The sequence below is a fragment of the Colobus angolensis genome, unplaced genomic scaffold, assembly GCF_000951035.1.
Source record: "Colobus angolensis palliatus isolate OR3802 unplaced genomic scaffold, Cang.pa_1.0 Scaffold293, whole genome shotgun sequence".
Lineage (NCBI taxonomy): Eukaryota > Metazoa > Chordata > Mammalia > Primates > Cercopithecidae > Colobus > Colobus angolensis.
In genome coordinates, this window is record NW_012116188.1 from 84,241 (window position 1) to 99,940 (window position 15,700).

The following is a 15,700-nucleotide window of genomic DNA, read 5'->3' on the forward strand; positions in this document are numbered from 1 at the left end:
GCTTTCTCTTTCTTTCTCTTCCTTGCGGCCCTTCTTATCTTTCTCCTGTTCTTGGTTTAGTCTAGGCCAGGCTAACCTGACTTAAACATGTGTGAGTCTTGTAGCATATGTACTTGGTCTAAAGATGGTAAAGCTGTCTGTTTTGTGGATTTGGTCTGGTCTGCACGCTGTAGTTTATGTGCACTTGAGCATGACTTGTGTACACTTTCCTCCAGAGTAACTCATTCCACCAGAGAGAGAGAAATCAAATGAAGCAAAGTCTCTCAGAAGTGGTTTGGCAGGAGTCTCTGTTACAACTAGCTTTCAGTTATGTATTTATTTTCACCAAATAGTTATTTTCAATTCCAACCCTATTTCAGTTTATTCGACGTTAAGGCACACACGGTGGCTCCCACGTCTTTTGTGAAGATAGTCATCCAGCGAATCAGACCTTTTCCAAGAAGTGAAAACCATTTATAGACTTGGCCATTAAAACCCTGTGTCTATTTCTGAGTTCCAGATGGGAACTGGATATCCTACTGTGCTTCAGTAGCTTTGAGGTCAGTGCACCCAGCTCAGATCTATGACAGTCCCTGAAATTTCAAGAAAGGTGAATCTGGCACATTTATATTCTCCGTGTCTGCTGCCGTTGAAATTCCAGATCACAATTCAGGAGAATTTAAAAGTCACTTTAAAGTGCGAGGATGACAGGGAGAGAAAGGCTGGTGGAACGCCCTCTAAACTCCAGATGCTCATTCTGCGGTCAGGGAATGAATTGGCCTGAGGTTCACATCACCGCATTGTGTGAGCACGTGCATGCTGCTGTTTGAACCCAGGCACTAAATACTTGAAGGTGATTGCGGTGCCCTGACGAGGCTCTTCTCTTCCAATACTCCGCAATGTTCCCTGTTTGTTTTAACCTGTAGGAAGAAGGAGGAGTTGCGGATGATGTTGCCGTTTCTGATCTGCTTTGGGTAAGCCTGACTCTGACACAGGTGTCCTCTAGATGGTGGCCAGAATCACACTTCGCGTGGGTGTGCACTTCTGATCCCGGGTGGGTCCTTTGTGCACCCTCCCTGGTGCTTTTCTTATCTCCAGACCAGACGCAGCCTTTGTCCAGAGTGGAGAGCTGAGCCTGTGCCCTTAAACTATTTTTTAAATCATGTAATGAAAATACTTTTAAGAAGATGATATTTTCTGTTAAATGTTAAAACTGTCAATGAAAGTCATGGTTCCTCTCTCTGTAACTGACAATCTTCTATAAATTAACTCATTTAATGACTGCACAAAGCTGACTCAGGTATATTTACCGCGCTTGTGTGGATTTATTTGAGCATCAGCATTCAAGGGAGGACTCTCTTGAAAAGAGAACTGAAGTTGCAATGAGTACATTAACATTCTGTTAGAAAAATCATTGTTTTGTCTCTCCCTCCCCCATGTCCCTGCCCGGCCCTGCTCTGATAAATCTCTTTTCACCTTAAATCCTCTTGCTTTGCTCTGTAGGAACCTGTATATGCTTCTACTTATTCTCCTGCTATTCCTGCTGCCCATAAATACCTGTCTTTTGTGTCGATTAATCAGGTGAGGAAAAGCCACTCATCTTAAGCCTCACTGCAAGTTCTGAGCAGCAGGGGAAGAACTTCTGTTTTAATTTTGGAAAATAACTTCTTTGCTGCATTTCACTATGAAAGAGAGGGGTGTGTGTGTGTGTGTATGTTGCAGTACAATTGTGTGTGTGTCCATGAGAGTGTATGTGTATCTATGAGTGTGTTTCTGAGTGTGTATCTGTGAGAGTGTGTGTATGAGTGTGTGTGTCTATGAGAGTGTGCGTGTCTGTGTCTGTAAGTGTGTGCACTTGTGTGTGTTTAATTGGTTCTTCATGTATTTAGGGTCAGTCATGCACATACACTGATCCTTGGCTCAGATTTTCAGGTGGACTTGATGGCATTAATTCCCCTCATAGTCATGAAACTGGTTTAAGGGGAGAGTATCCCCTTTCAGCCTCCAAGCTTGGATCCTGAGTCAGGAGCCCAGGAGAGGTGGCCGTGTTCTTCGCTCCAGCTCAGTGAGGATGTTGTCCTGCTCAGTTCCTAGAGGAGGAGGATATGGTGGAGGTGGTTTGGAGTGTGGAGGGACAGGGAGGAAGACTCAGAAAGGGGAGGCCCCTCCAGTGACCCTATTAAAGAACCAGGAGGAGCTGGTTCCAATGGCCCTATTAAAACTAGAGACCACGGACCCCCTGTCCCTTCCCTCCATCCTTGCTGTAGCCCCTCTGAACCCCACCCCAGAGGACAGACCCGGCCTGGGCTGAGCCACTCTGTGGGTGAATAACATGAAAAATAGGAATGGCTGTTTTTTTTAATTCCCCGTGGAATGTCCTTGGTGTCAAAACAGCTCTGCAAAGTGGCAACGTCCACTTTTCTATGAATGCCAGGCTCCCGACTCCTCCCTGCCGGGCTTTGCCCCATCACTTCCCTCCTGGGGCCTCTTTCCCTCCCTCTAGGACCTCCGTCCCCTCCCTCATAGGGTCTGTGTCCCCTCCCTCATAGGGTCTGTGTCCCCTTCCTCATAGGCCCTCTGTCCTCTCTCTTATAGGGCCTCTGTCCCCTTCCTCATAGACCCTCTGTCCCCTTCCTCATAGACCCTCTGTCCCCTTCCTTGTAAGCCCTCTGTCCCTTCCCTCATAGGGCCTCTGTCCCCTCGTTCTAGGGCCTCATCTCCCCAGCAGGACTGGGACTTTCTTAGCTCTCAGGTGGCCTCTGACAGTGCCGTGATGGGCCTGCTCCGGCAGCACCAGCAGTTGCTGACTGAGCGGCTCAGTGTTTCACGTGCGAAGCTGACAGAGAAGGTGTCTGGGGTCCTCCCATCGTCATCTCGCCTCTTCACAAATGGAAGCTCCCCACTTCTTCTCCCTGGGGCAGCCTTTCCCTCACACTGCTGGTTCCTTTTCCTGAAGCTGGAAATGCTGGTTGTAAGAGCCCAGGTCCCACATACCCAGCCATTGTCTACCCCAAGAAAGAGACTGAAATCTGGAGCAAACTTCCTATCCCATCACGAACGGGGGGAAATGAGCTTGTGTTTCTTTGAAATAAACCAATGTTAAACTTTAAAGGAAAAGATATATTATTGAAGTCTTTAAGTGTTTACAGTCAGCCCTTCATCTCTTCCAGTTCTGCATCCAAGGATTCAACCAACTAGGGATACTTGGGAATAAAGCCAATACAAAGAACAATACAACAATTAAAAAATTAAAAACCAATACAGCAGAACAACTATTTACATAGCATTACCTTATATTAGGTATTACAAGTAATCACGAAACGATTTAAAGTACACGGGGAGGATGTGCACAGGCTGTGTGCAAATCCTACACCTTTTTATATCAGGGACTTGAGCATCTGTGGATTTTGGTATCTGTGGGAGGTCCTTCAACCAGTCCCCCATAGGCACTGAGGGACAACTAGATATATTTTTTAGTAGAATTTCTTTTTTTGGAGCAGTTGTAGGTTCACAGCAGAAAGTACAAAGAGTTCCTACATCATCCCTGCCCTCCCACACACAGCCTCCCCAATTACCAACATCCCCCTCCAGAGTGGCACATTTGCTACCACTGATGAACCTACATTGACACATCATTATCCCCAAAGTTCATAGATTACGTTAAAATTTACTCTTGGTGTGGTCCATTCTCTCGGTTTGACAAATACATAATGACGTATGTCTGCCATTACGCTATCATACGGAATCATTTCCCTGCCCTGAAGATCCTCTGTGCTCCGCCTGTTCAACACCCTCACTTCCCAGTCCTTGGCAACCTGTAATTTTTTACTGTCTCATAGTTTTGCCTTTTCCAGAATGTCATTGAATTGGAATCACACAGTATGTAGCCTTTTCAGATTGGCTTCTTCCATTTAGTAATATGCATTTAAGATTCCTCTATGTCTTTTAAATTTTTATTTATTTTTAAATTATTATTATTATAATTATTGAGACAGAGCTTCACTCTGTCACTGAGGCTGAAGTGCAGTGGTGCAATCTTGGCTCACTGCAACCTCCACCTCCCGGGTTCAAGCAATTGTCCTACCTCAGCCTCCTGAGTAGCTGGGATTACAGGTGCCCGCCACCACACCCAGGTAATTTTTTTTGTGTTTTTAGTAGAGATGGGGTTTCGCCATGTTGGCCAGGCTGGTCTCAAACTCCTAACCTCAGGTGACTCACCCACCTCGGCCTCTCAGAGTGTTGTGATTACAGGCGTGAGCCTCCACTGTGTCTTTTTATGGCTTTAAAGCTTTTTTCTTTGTATTGCCGAATAATATATCATTATCTGGACATGCCACAGTTTATTTATCTATTCATCTACTGGAGGACAGCTTGGCTGCTTCCAAGTCTTGACAATTATGAATAAAGTGCTAGAAGCATCCATGTGCAGGCTTTTATTTGGATGTAAGTTTTCAAGTCATTTGAGTATCAAGGAGCATGATTGCTGTATCACACGGTAAGAGTATGTTGAGTTCTGTGAGAAACCTCCAAACTGTCTTCCAAAGTGGCTGCACCATTTTGCATTTCTACCAGCAATGAATGAGAGTTCCTGGTGCTCCATGTCCTTGCCAGCATTTGGTGTTGTCAGTTTTTGCATTTTTGCCATCCTAATTGATGTGCAATAATGTCACCTTGTTTTAATTCACAAATTTGAATGATGAGATTTGCAGATATGATGTTGATCGTATTTCCATGTGCTTATTTTCCATCTTAGATCTTCTTCGGTGAGGTATCTATTCAGATATTTTTCCCATTTGTTAATCTGGGTGTTCATTTTCATATTGTTGAGTTTTAACAGTTCTTTGTATATTTAGGGCAGTAGTCCTTTATCAGATACATCTTTTGCAAATATTTTCTCCCATTCCTTCATTCTGTAGTTTGTCTTCTCATTCTTTTAACAGTGTCTTTTACAGAAGTTTTTAATTTCAGTGAAGTTCAGCTTATCATTTATTTCTTCTGTGGATATTGCTTTTGGTGTTATATCTAAAAACTAATTACCAAACCCAAGATAATCTAAATTTTATCCTATGTTATCTTCTAGGAGTTTTATAGTTTTGGTTTTTACATTTAGGCCTTTGTGATCCATTTTGAGTTAATTTTTGGGAATGTATCTAGATTTTTTTTTAACATGTGAGTGTCCAGTTATTCCAGCATCATTTGTTGAAAATACTATCTTTTCTTCATTCTAATATTTGTGTTCCTTTCTCAAAGATCTGTTGGCTAAATTTATGTGAACTTATCATTGATCTATTTAACTGTTCTTTCATCAGTACCACACAATCTTGATCACCGAGGCTTTATAGTGAGTCTTGAAGTTGACTGGTGTTGGTCCTCCAACTTTTTTCTTCCCCTTCAGTGTTGTGTTGGCTATTCTGGGTCTTTTGCCTCTCCGTGTAAACTTTAAGATCAGTTGGTCAATCTACAGCATATCTTGCTGGGACTTTGGAACTGCATTGAATTTACAGATCAAGTTGGGAAAAGCCTGCCATCTTGACAAAATTGAGTCTTCTTATCCATGAACATGGAATATCTCTCCACATATTGTTAAGTTTAAAAGAAATTAACATCTGCTAAAGGTGTTTCTCTTTCATCCCTTCAAAATTAAAATTTCAAAAAATTGTATGTTTTTACTTCTGAACAGTTTTTCCCAGCTAAATATAAATAGTTTATGTACCAGGTATGTAGCACTAGTTCATCTGTGTTCTCAGAGGTCAAGTCACTCCTTTTTCTTTACTCCAGCAATAGTGGTACCTTAATATTTAATAATACAGAGGTTCAGAGAAGAAAACAGAGCATTTAAACAGCACACAGGCTCTGTCTAAATGGACTGTCTCTGTGTCAGGCTTCAACCTGAATTCTCTTCTTTCTCACATGCCTCAGGGCTGTACCAGAATAAGATTTCACTTTATTCCCTTCCTTTCATCTTAGGAGCTGGTAGATGGTGACAGGATTGGAAAACAGTAGCTTTGAGGTCTGAGCCTTGACCTGTGATCTTTTCTTCATCTTTTGTTCAGGCTACTTGAGGCTGTATGCAGTGATGAGGGACTGAAATTTCTCTTAAGGAAGGGGCAAAGCTAAATTTCTTTCATTGTGTGTAGAATTCAAAATGATCTTAGCGTTTTTGAAAACTGAAAAGTACAACTTTGTTACTTTCACTTTATTTCTATTACTTAATGTGTGCTTTCTAATTTCTTCCTTTAGAGTTTAACTACATGTAAATAACATGAAAAAAAATTTTTAAGTCAGATTACAATATTTTCTTTCCATAAATCTCTCTGGTTGTGGAAGAGTTTGACCCTTAAATCTGCCCTATTTGGAATTAGGGACTTCTCACCAATCATGAGGGGAAATGTTAAGGTTTTTAGGAAAAATTTTTAGTAACTTTTAATTTTGATAAAATGTTAAACTTACAGAAAAATTTCCATCATAGACAGAACACTTTCATACCCTTTACCAGAACCATTCATTGTTGACATTGGCCCCTTCCTTCACTCTCCTTCCCTTCTCCCCTCGACCCCTCACCCCACTTTCTTGCCTTCTCTTCCCCCATCTCGTTTTTCCCACCCCAACTATATGCCAGTAGTTTGGAAACGTTGTGCTCCTCTACCTTTCAAGATTTGACTTTATTTCCTCCCATAAAGCCAAAGGTATTTCCTCCCATAATCATGGTACAGTGATCAACATGAGGAAGTTAATGCTGATGCAATATTTATCTGATCCACATCTATCTTAAAATTATGTCGATTTTCTCCAATAATGCCCTTTGTAGCCCCCACCCCATCTGGGATTCAGTCTAGGATCATGCATCACGTTTGGTTGTCATATCTCTTTAGGAAAAGGTTTTTAACCTAATTTAAATTGGCAGGGACCTCAAAATCACTTCTGGCTATGAGGGTTTTATAAAAGAATCCTGTGAAAGAAAGATTCATCACTTAGATGATGGAGAAGTCCACGTTCATAGCTTAAACCAAATCTTCCCAGTGTAGACCCGGTTTTGTGCTGCTGGAAATGAAGGGAAGGTGCCTTTCCTCTGTCAACCCCCATCATTCTAGGGGGTTAAGAAAATGAACCGTCCGCATCTCCACTCTCTTCCTGTCCCTCCTGAATCAGGAAGTTCTCTCTCTTGGGTCAGTTAAGGGAAGTGGTTTGCCATAGTGAGGTGGAAAGGCCTCGGGGAAGAGAATCTCTAGGATGGGCTTCACTCGGGGATCTCCGAGTCCTCCCCTGTATCAGCACGAGGCCTTAGGATCACACCGATCCACGGTGACTTCTTAGCCCAGGAAAACGCCTTAGGAAGGCAGAAAAGCTGGAGGACCTGCTAGCAGTTGAGTAGTGCTCAGAAGTAGTTTGAAAGCGGATGCACTAGCAGCAATGGCCTTCCTCGGGTCCAAGACACAGGGGAAAGAAAGAGGGCAAAGCTGGGAGGCCATTGCCGGCCTCCAGAGCCCCTCCCAGAGACCTGCAGGTGACAGCCAGGGATGTGGCTTCTTCTCTGGAGGGGGCGCCTTTCCGCTCTTCCTTCCTTGGCATTAGCTCCACAGCTCCCCGGCTCCCCACCCAACCCTGTGCCTCGCCATAGACAGGGGTCTTGTGGTGCAGGGAGGGATGGCTTGAAGGAGGAGGGAAAGCAAACTCTGCCAGCCAGCATTTGAGGACCTCCTGCCCTGGCTATCACCCGTGACCGCCACCTGCACTCTTCTCCCCAATACACATCACTCACTGGCATGAGCCCTGTCCTCTGCCTCCATCCCTCTCCTCTCCCTCCCTCCTGAGCCCCATCTCTCCATCCCAGGCCTGTCCTGAGCCCCTTCTCCTTTCCTGGTGCCCTTTGAGTCCCCTGTGGCTTCTTCCCCTTCCCCTCCTGCCACATCCCCAACCTCAAGTCTAATGAGCGTCACCAAAGGCTTGGAAATGGAAGAAGCAGATATCTCCAAAAACTTTCCAATTAGAAACTGTCGAAAGCATTTTCAGTAGAATGTTATCGTGCATGTAGGTCTACAGCATAGTTCATCCTCAGCGTCAGATCTCTCACAGCTTAAAGCCACTTCCGTGGGCTCTCCTGGTTGCTTACCTGCCCGCAGAACATCAGTGACTGCAGGAAAAAGCAAGCGAAATCCCAGCAAACCTTCTCCTGCCCCTTATTCCTAACCAGCCTCCCTCCTTCTAACTGGGCAAGTTCCTTGCGTGCTCACATGGATAAAGTTTTCTAGATCAATCATGTTCTTTGTGAGTATATAGGGATACAAATCTCCCAGTTAACAGAGTTTAACTAGATGGGATAAGGCAGAGAAACTTTAAAACCCTGTAGACTACAGGGCCTGAAAACAATCTATTTTGAACTGTTTGTGTTTACAAAGGATTGTTTTGGTGCTCCAGTGCCCCCAACCGGTAAGTCACAGGACAAAGGTGTTCATCTAAAGTTTCAGTATCGCCAGTGGTGATCTCCGACCCAACCTGGATGTAAGGAAGCCGAGCCCATTTCAGATAGAACATTTTTGAACATCTTTGGACAATGTACTTACTCCTCTTTGTCTACCTGCTTCTTTCACTCATGAAATGCTGCAGCCTGAGATCCACACCGCTGTCATTTCTCTCTCCTGTTTTCTCTTCTGTACATTTATGAACAGCGGGTCACAGAAAGTCGAGAGAGCCAGATGACGATTGAGGAAAGGAAGCAGCTCATCACTGTGAGAGAGGAGGCCTGGAAGACGAGAGGCAGAGGAGCGGCCAACGACTCCACCCAGTTCACTGTGGCTGGCAGGATGCTGAAGAAAGGTCAGCGTGTGTGTGTGTGCCTGTGTATGTGTGTGGTGTGTGCACAGTGCACACACATGAGCACACTCACCCATGGAGGGCGTGTACGTGATAACTCAATTTAAAAGACAAAACCATGGCCTTTTTAAGTTTTTTCTAGGAGACACGGTCTTGCTCTTTTGCCTAGGCTGGAGTGCAGTGGCTCAATCATGGCTCACTGCAGCCTCGAACTCATGGGCTGGGGCAATCTTCCCACCACAACCTCTCTAGTAGCTGGGACTATAGGTGTGCAACACTATGCCTGGCTTTTTAAAATTTTTTATGTAGAAATGGGGTTGTCACTGTGTTGCCCAGGCTGGTCTCGAGCTCTTGCATTTAAGTGATCCTCCCACCTCAGCCTCCTAAGTAGCTGGGACTACAGGCGTGAGACACCATGCCCAGCCTTCTTTTAAATTTTTTTAAACTTACTAACATTCTATAAATGTTTTTTGTGTAGGTTCTGCGAGATATTCCTACTGAATATCTTTTCTTCTTAAATAGTATCTTCTTTAAACTTTATATGATTCTTGGAAATAATTGAAGGTCATAAAACAGTGACACATAATTCATTTTGTCACTGTTTTCAAAACTTACCCATTTGGAATTGAGTGCAAGTGTCGGTTTCAAAAGCAATTCAAATCTGCTAACAAATTTTGGTCCTTTCCCATAATTACATCTATTTATTTATTTAGACGGACTTTCACTCTTGTTGCCCAGGCTGGAGTGCAATGGTGTGATCTCGGCTCACTGCAGCCTCTGCCTCACAGGTTCAAGCAATTCTCCTGCCTCAGCCTCCTAAGTAGCTGGGATTACAGGCAGCCACAACCACACCTAGCTCGTTTTTAATATTTTTAGTAGAGATGGAGTTTCACCATGTGGGCCAGGCTGGTCTCAAACTTCTGACCTCAGGTGATCCACCTGCTTTGACCTTCCAAAGTGCTGGGATTACAGGCGTAAGCCACCATGCCCAGCCCCATTATTATTATTATTATTATTATTATTATTATTATTTTGGTTTGTGGGGGAACAGAGTCTAGCTCTGTCTCCCAGGCTGGAGTGCAGTGGTGTGATCTCAGGTCACTACAAACTCTGCCTCCCGAGTTCAAGCGATTCTCTTGCCTCAGACTCCTGAGTAGCTGGGACTACAGGCACGTGCCACCACACCTGGCTAATTTTTGTATTTTTAATGGAGATGGGGTTTCGCCATGTTTGTCAGGCTGGTCTCAAACTCCTTACCTCAGGTGATCCACCCGCCTCTGCCTCCCACAGTGCTGGGATTACAGGCATGAGACACCCCGCCCGGCCCATAATTACTTTTAAATCGTTTCCATTTCCTTGTGACCCAGCAACTACATACCTACCCTAAGTCAGCCTTTCACAATAAAGAAGTTTATCTCCTCTTCCTTTTAGGTTAATTCCTAGGTTCTTCTCCATGAAACCTGATTTCTCTGACCGAGCAAAGCCAATTCCGTATATGCTTTAATAGATGTCTAAAAGGTGTCCTCAGTTCCAAGGCAGTGGGGTGTCCCTGCTGCAGTCCTCTGCTGCTGAGCTCTTGGAACTGATTTGATGCCTGTATTCAAAAATGTATGAAACTAACTTACGTATCACATGGTTAGTAAAGTTATTGGAGAGCTTTGAGGCTTCATAAGAGTGTTTGGGGCTTTATTTCATATCCCACAGGAAATGATTAAAATTTAGGGTCCCTTTGTCATCTGTATGCACATGCCATCATTTTCTAAGCTATTATTTCAAAGTAAATTTCCCAACTTAGTGGTATACATTTTCACATTCACTTCATCTTAACATCTTGTCATCAAACTTGTGGGTTTAGCTTTTCTTTTTCTCAGAACCTTTACGGATCCATACTTTTATGACGAGTACCTAACTCATTATAGGTACATAATGAATGTTTGTGGAAGGAAGGGAAGGAGCGAGGCATGGAAATCCCTGAATTGTGATTAACTCAAATCTTAGTGGGGAATCCTTTCTAACAAATCTATTCTTACCTCATCTTGGAATTGTGAAAAGATAAGAGAAGAGAATTTATTCGCACAGAATGAGGTACCATTTGCCAATTTCCTGCGTCAGATCACAGAACTGGATAATCATGTTTAAACTCCTTTAACGTGAGTCCCAACCCTTCTTTAACAGAAGCACCTCCTTAGGCGCAGAGTGGCTAAGTAGAACTGGAGCTGAGAACTTGAACCTGACCTCAGGTTTTCCAGCTTCTAGCCCGGACTTCCTGCTTTGGTTTCTTTTCTTTCTTCCATCTTAAAAACCCTAATGTATTTGTAGGTGAGTTATTAACTACCAAATGCCACTGCCCTTGTCCACACTGACATCTGTGAAAATGTTCCGAAGAGAGTACGTGACTGGTTGGTGTACCTAGAATTCATTGAAAAAAGCTATCGGGGAGATCTTTGTTTTGTTTTAATGTTTTGTAATTTGCATCTCCCCGCCATGAGCCATTTATTCCCTAAGGATCCTTAGCAGGCTGGGGAGCATTTTCGCATAGTGCCACTGCCTGAACCACCAGCAGGGGGAGCCATGGCAGCGGGGTTTGCCCGGCACCGGCCAGGTCAGGGAGGGATTTCTCCGGTTGCTTTGGAAACCAATCTTCAGAGTCAGTCCTGCTTATTAGCTGCGGAGTTAACGGCCTCTGTGCTCATGAACTCCTCTGATGTCTCTTAAGCGTCCTTCTAGTAAGTGATGATTTCCCTGCCCACTCCGTGATACCAGATTTTATCTATCTTTATCATCTTTCAATAAAGTTTACTGTCTCATGGATATGAGAAAGTAAACTTTGCAGGTCTGGCAATTGAAACAAATTTTAAAACTTTTATTGACATCATCAATCAAATATATGTACATAATAAGAAGTTCTTGTAGAATATTACTAACACTTGAGTTTTAAACCATTTAATGGTTTTTTTAATTAAATTTTTATGCTGTAATATTTCTCCCATTCACAGGAGGAAGGAGCAGAATCATTCATTCATTTGGTTTTCCTTGCGGTAGTGATTGGCATATTCTCTGGATGTTGTTCGTCCAGGGATGCATTGTCATCTAAGTGGCAATGTCATCTAAGGATTTCACGTTTATTACAAATGAGTACAGAGAACATTCACATCTCATTTTGTTTTTTGTAAATGCACTAGTTTTCTTTCCAATGCCTTCCACTTAGGTTAGGGAAGCGATACTCATCCTTCTCTTTACTAAGTTTTCTTCTTCCAGCTGGACACTTTCTCCATGCCGGAATTCCTCCCTTTCCCTTTCGTATGTCTCTTACCATTTGCCCTTTTAAAGATTCCTCACCCTGCTTCTCAGTAAATATACGAGGAAAAGCATTTCCTGTTTCCGCCCACATGGGAGATGAACAGGACCTTCCAACACGTACAGTCGGTCCAGACCTGCCCTGGTCTGTGGTTTCTTTTGAAAGATTGGCCCTCCTTGGATTACTGTCTGTGTAATGTCCCCAAGGCCACTGTCCCTCCCTCCCCTCAGCCTGAAGGAGAGCTTCAGTGCTGGGGGCCACTTGCTGGCAAGTGTGACACAGCTCATTCTGCAGATGGCACCAGTGCACTGTCAGCTGCCCCTGCCATCCCCAAAGGGCCTCAGAACTCACAGCTGCATTTGCCCAAGTTAACGTGTCATGGACATGTTTTCCCACGTCTTCAGCATTCATTTTGGAATATCAGCTTGTCAGCCACTACAGTCCTTGGAAATAATAAAATCCTGTCTACATTTGCAGTTGGTTGTCCCACAGTCGCCGTACCTGTGAAGTGCGCGTGTGTGTGCCTGCATGTGTGTACATTCTTATATGTTGTGCGGTCTACCCTGGGACTCCTGGAGTTTCATCAGGGTTCCGGAGATTTCAAGAAGTGACCGTGAGATGCTCAGTAGCTCGTCTGTGTGTTCCACAGGTTTGGCGTCACCCACTGCCATAACCCCAGTAGCCTCACCCATTTGCAGTAAAACAAGAGGCACCACACCCGTTTCCAAACCCCTGGAAGGTAAGTCACCAAGGCCCCAGCCACGCCAAGCCTGATCAGAAGAGGCCTTAGTGATGCGGTCTCACTGACAGTTTCTGCTTGCCTAGATATCGAAGCCAGACCAGATATGCAGTTAGAATCGGACCTGAAGTTGGACAGGCTGGAAACCTTTCTGAGAAGGCTGAATAACAAAGGTACCTACTGGAAGCCAGAAGGCTTTGCTCTCAGAATCTCTAAATCCAAATTCTGATTGCTTTTCTTCCTCAGCTAAATTGTTTTCTTTCCATTATGGCTTTACTAATTCATACTGTAATCATTATCTTTGTTGTTATCTTCAAAAAATGAAGTTTTGGTCAAGACTGATTAGATTAACAAGCCCTGATTCACTCGATAACGTACTAAATTGGGGACTTCCAATAATACATTTTTTTCTTGAATTAAACCCTTGGGGTGTAATCCAGTCGGAATTGTGAGTTGAGTGATTTTGATTATAACTCTGAAAGCAGATTATTTATTATATGTCGGCAAAATCAACGTGATCTTGGGCCTGGTGAACTTTAAATTGTATGTTACCAATTTCCAATAAGGTAAAAGCTAATATTATTTCATATAATCACAAATGATTTCAAAAAGAAAATTATGGCAAATGAATATTGAAATAAATGTTTCAATATAAAAGTCAATGAGGTATACAGAATAAAAGAGCAATATGCAAAAACAGCCTTTTATCTCTTGATTAAAATGTCCATTCCTGGAAACTTACCAAATACTCGGCGCTGGGAGTCCCTCCTATTGACAGTGACCACTAAAAGATTGAAAATAATACAGTCACCACTGAACAGAAATATAAAAGTGTAATTTAATCACTGATCTGGCTAGGCAAGGAATGCCAATCAGCAAAGCATTTATTACACACATGGAGCAGCGATCTAGCCCGCGGGTCAGCAAGCGATGGCCACTGCCAAATCCAGCTGCCCACCTGCTTTTGTTTTTTCTTGTTTGTCTGTTTTTAAGAGACAGGGTCTTGCTCTGTCACCCAGGCTGGATTGCAGTGGTGCCATCATAGTGCACTGTAGCCTTGAACTCCTGGACTCAAGCAATGCTCCCACCTCAGCTTCCCAAGTAGGTGGGACTATGGGCGTGCACCACCAAGCCTGGCTAATTTTTGTTTCTGTTTTTGTAGAGATGGAATCCCACTATGTTGCTCAGGCTGAACTCCTGGGCTCAAGCGATCCCCCAGCCTCAGCCTCCCAAAGTGCTGAGATTATAAGCGTAAGCCACCATGCCCAGCCTTGTTTTTGTAAATAAAGTTTTACTGAAACACATCCATGCCCATTCATGAACTATGGTCAGTAGCTTTTGCATTATAACAGCAGAACTGAGTAGTTGCAACATAGGCCCCATGTCACCCCTCCCCATGCAAAGCCTAAAATGTTTACTGGCTGGCCCTTTTCGGAAGAAGTTTGCTGACCCTTGACATAGAATGAGGCTGAGGCTGGTTCATCCACCCTCAGCAGAAGCCAGTGCAGGTTCAGAAGCGTTCAGTGGGCTCGTGTGTGCAGTAAGGTCAGCCTCCCTCTCTCCCACCATTTCACTGCAGAAGATTTGTTCAGGTGGGAAGTCCTTACGTCAGAGATTAAGTAAGGGCCTGGGAAGCAACTGCAGGACCTTGTATATCACAACCGTGTTTCTTCCACTCCTGGAACTTAGGAGGAAATAGAATTTTTAAACTATTGTGAAGCATAATTGGAGTCTTGTTTTTATAAAACTCTTATGTCATTTTCTTCTTTGTTGATAGTTGGCGGGATGCACGAAACGGTGCTCACCGTCACCGGCAAATCTGTGAAGGAGGTGATGAAGCCAGATGATGACGAAACCTTTGCCAAATTTTACCGCAGCATGGATTATAATATGCCCAGAAGTCCTGTGGAGCTGGACGAGGACTTCGATGTCATTTTCGATCCTTATGCACCCAAGTGAGTTATTTGGGTCTCTGTCTTTCCTCCCCTGAGAAGGGCTTCCTTCGCCTACACACAGCATATCCACGAGGCTCTTTCCCCATGTGACCTCCCTCTTCTAACTCCATCACAGGGGCGTTAGTATTCTAGAACCAGGGCATGCTGTTGCAGGAGCCAGGGGCAGGGAGCCTCGCAGCAGATAGAACACGCAGACCAGATGTGCATGCAGGCAGACCGCGTGGGCCACAGTTGCTTGTCCTGTGCCATAAAGAGGGCGTCACTGGATTTTTCACATAACTTGAATATTGTTTTGCAGTTTTTAGGGTTACATCACTTAGCAGAGAGTTCAATGCCTGTCTTTGATTGGCATATTGAATTCTTGCTCATAATGTTGCAAAATATTTGGATGAGATGGGCTCAAATTAGTACAGCTCACTAGAAAATCAGTAAGGCATGTTACTTAGCTTCCAATCATTTACAAAATCAGTAGATCTGGGGGTTTTCTCATTGATGTCTAAGGGTTTCTCTTCCCACGGGAACATGACTAAACCAACTAGGAAAAGTGATTATGGTATTAGGAGTCCGTCAATTTCAAGTGCCAAGAAGAAGATTCCAACTCAAACTGATTTCAGCAAAAAGAAAAGTGCGGAGAGGTTTACCTGCTCACTGGCTGAACAGTGGGGAGGAGTTGACCGGCCTCACTCGCCAAACAGTGCGGAGGGGTTTATGCTCTCACTCGCTGAAAAGCCCGGCGGGGTTGACCGGCTCACTCGCTGAAAAGTCCGGGTGTGGCCTCGGGTTCTAGAGGCTCCTCAGAACACAGTCTGTCTTGGCTTTGGGCTGGCCACACTCTCCGTCAGGCAATGGCCAGGCGGCAGATGGACACCCCAGCTCTGGAGTCACAAGGCTGCCTCCCTGGCCAGCCCAGCACAGGTA

The 15,700-nt window shown here is 44.1% G+C and overlaps 1 protein-coding gene across 2 annotated transcripts in view; it reads left to right on the forward strand.

Moving 5' to 3' along the window:
• The window catches only part of SVIL (supervillin), a 112,866-nt gene that overhangs the window by 63,537 nt on the left and 33,629 nt on the right, over positions 1 to 15,700 (forward strand). The window contains exons 17-21 of one of the 2 annotated variants that reach the window (XM_011949210.1): positions 906 to 953; positions 8,646 to 8,793; positions 12,738 to 12,827; positions 12,914 to 13,000; positions 14,605 to 14,782. In XM_011949210.1, the coding sequence (XP_011804600.1) occupies positions 906 to 953; positions 8,646 to 8,793; positions 12,738 to 12,827; positions 12,914 to 13,000; positions 14,605 to 14,782 (551 nt within the window). The remainder of the gene's footprint in view (positions 1 to 905; positions 954 to 8,645; positions 8,794 to 12,737; positions 12,828 to 12,913; positions 13,001 to 14,604; positions 14,783 to 15,700) is intronic. The other variant, XM_011949211.1, reaches the window with a different exon arrangement.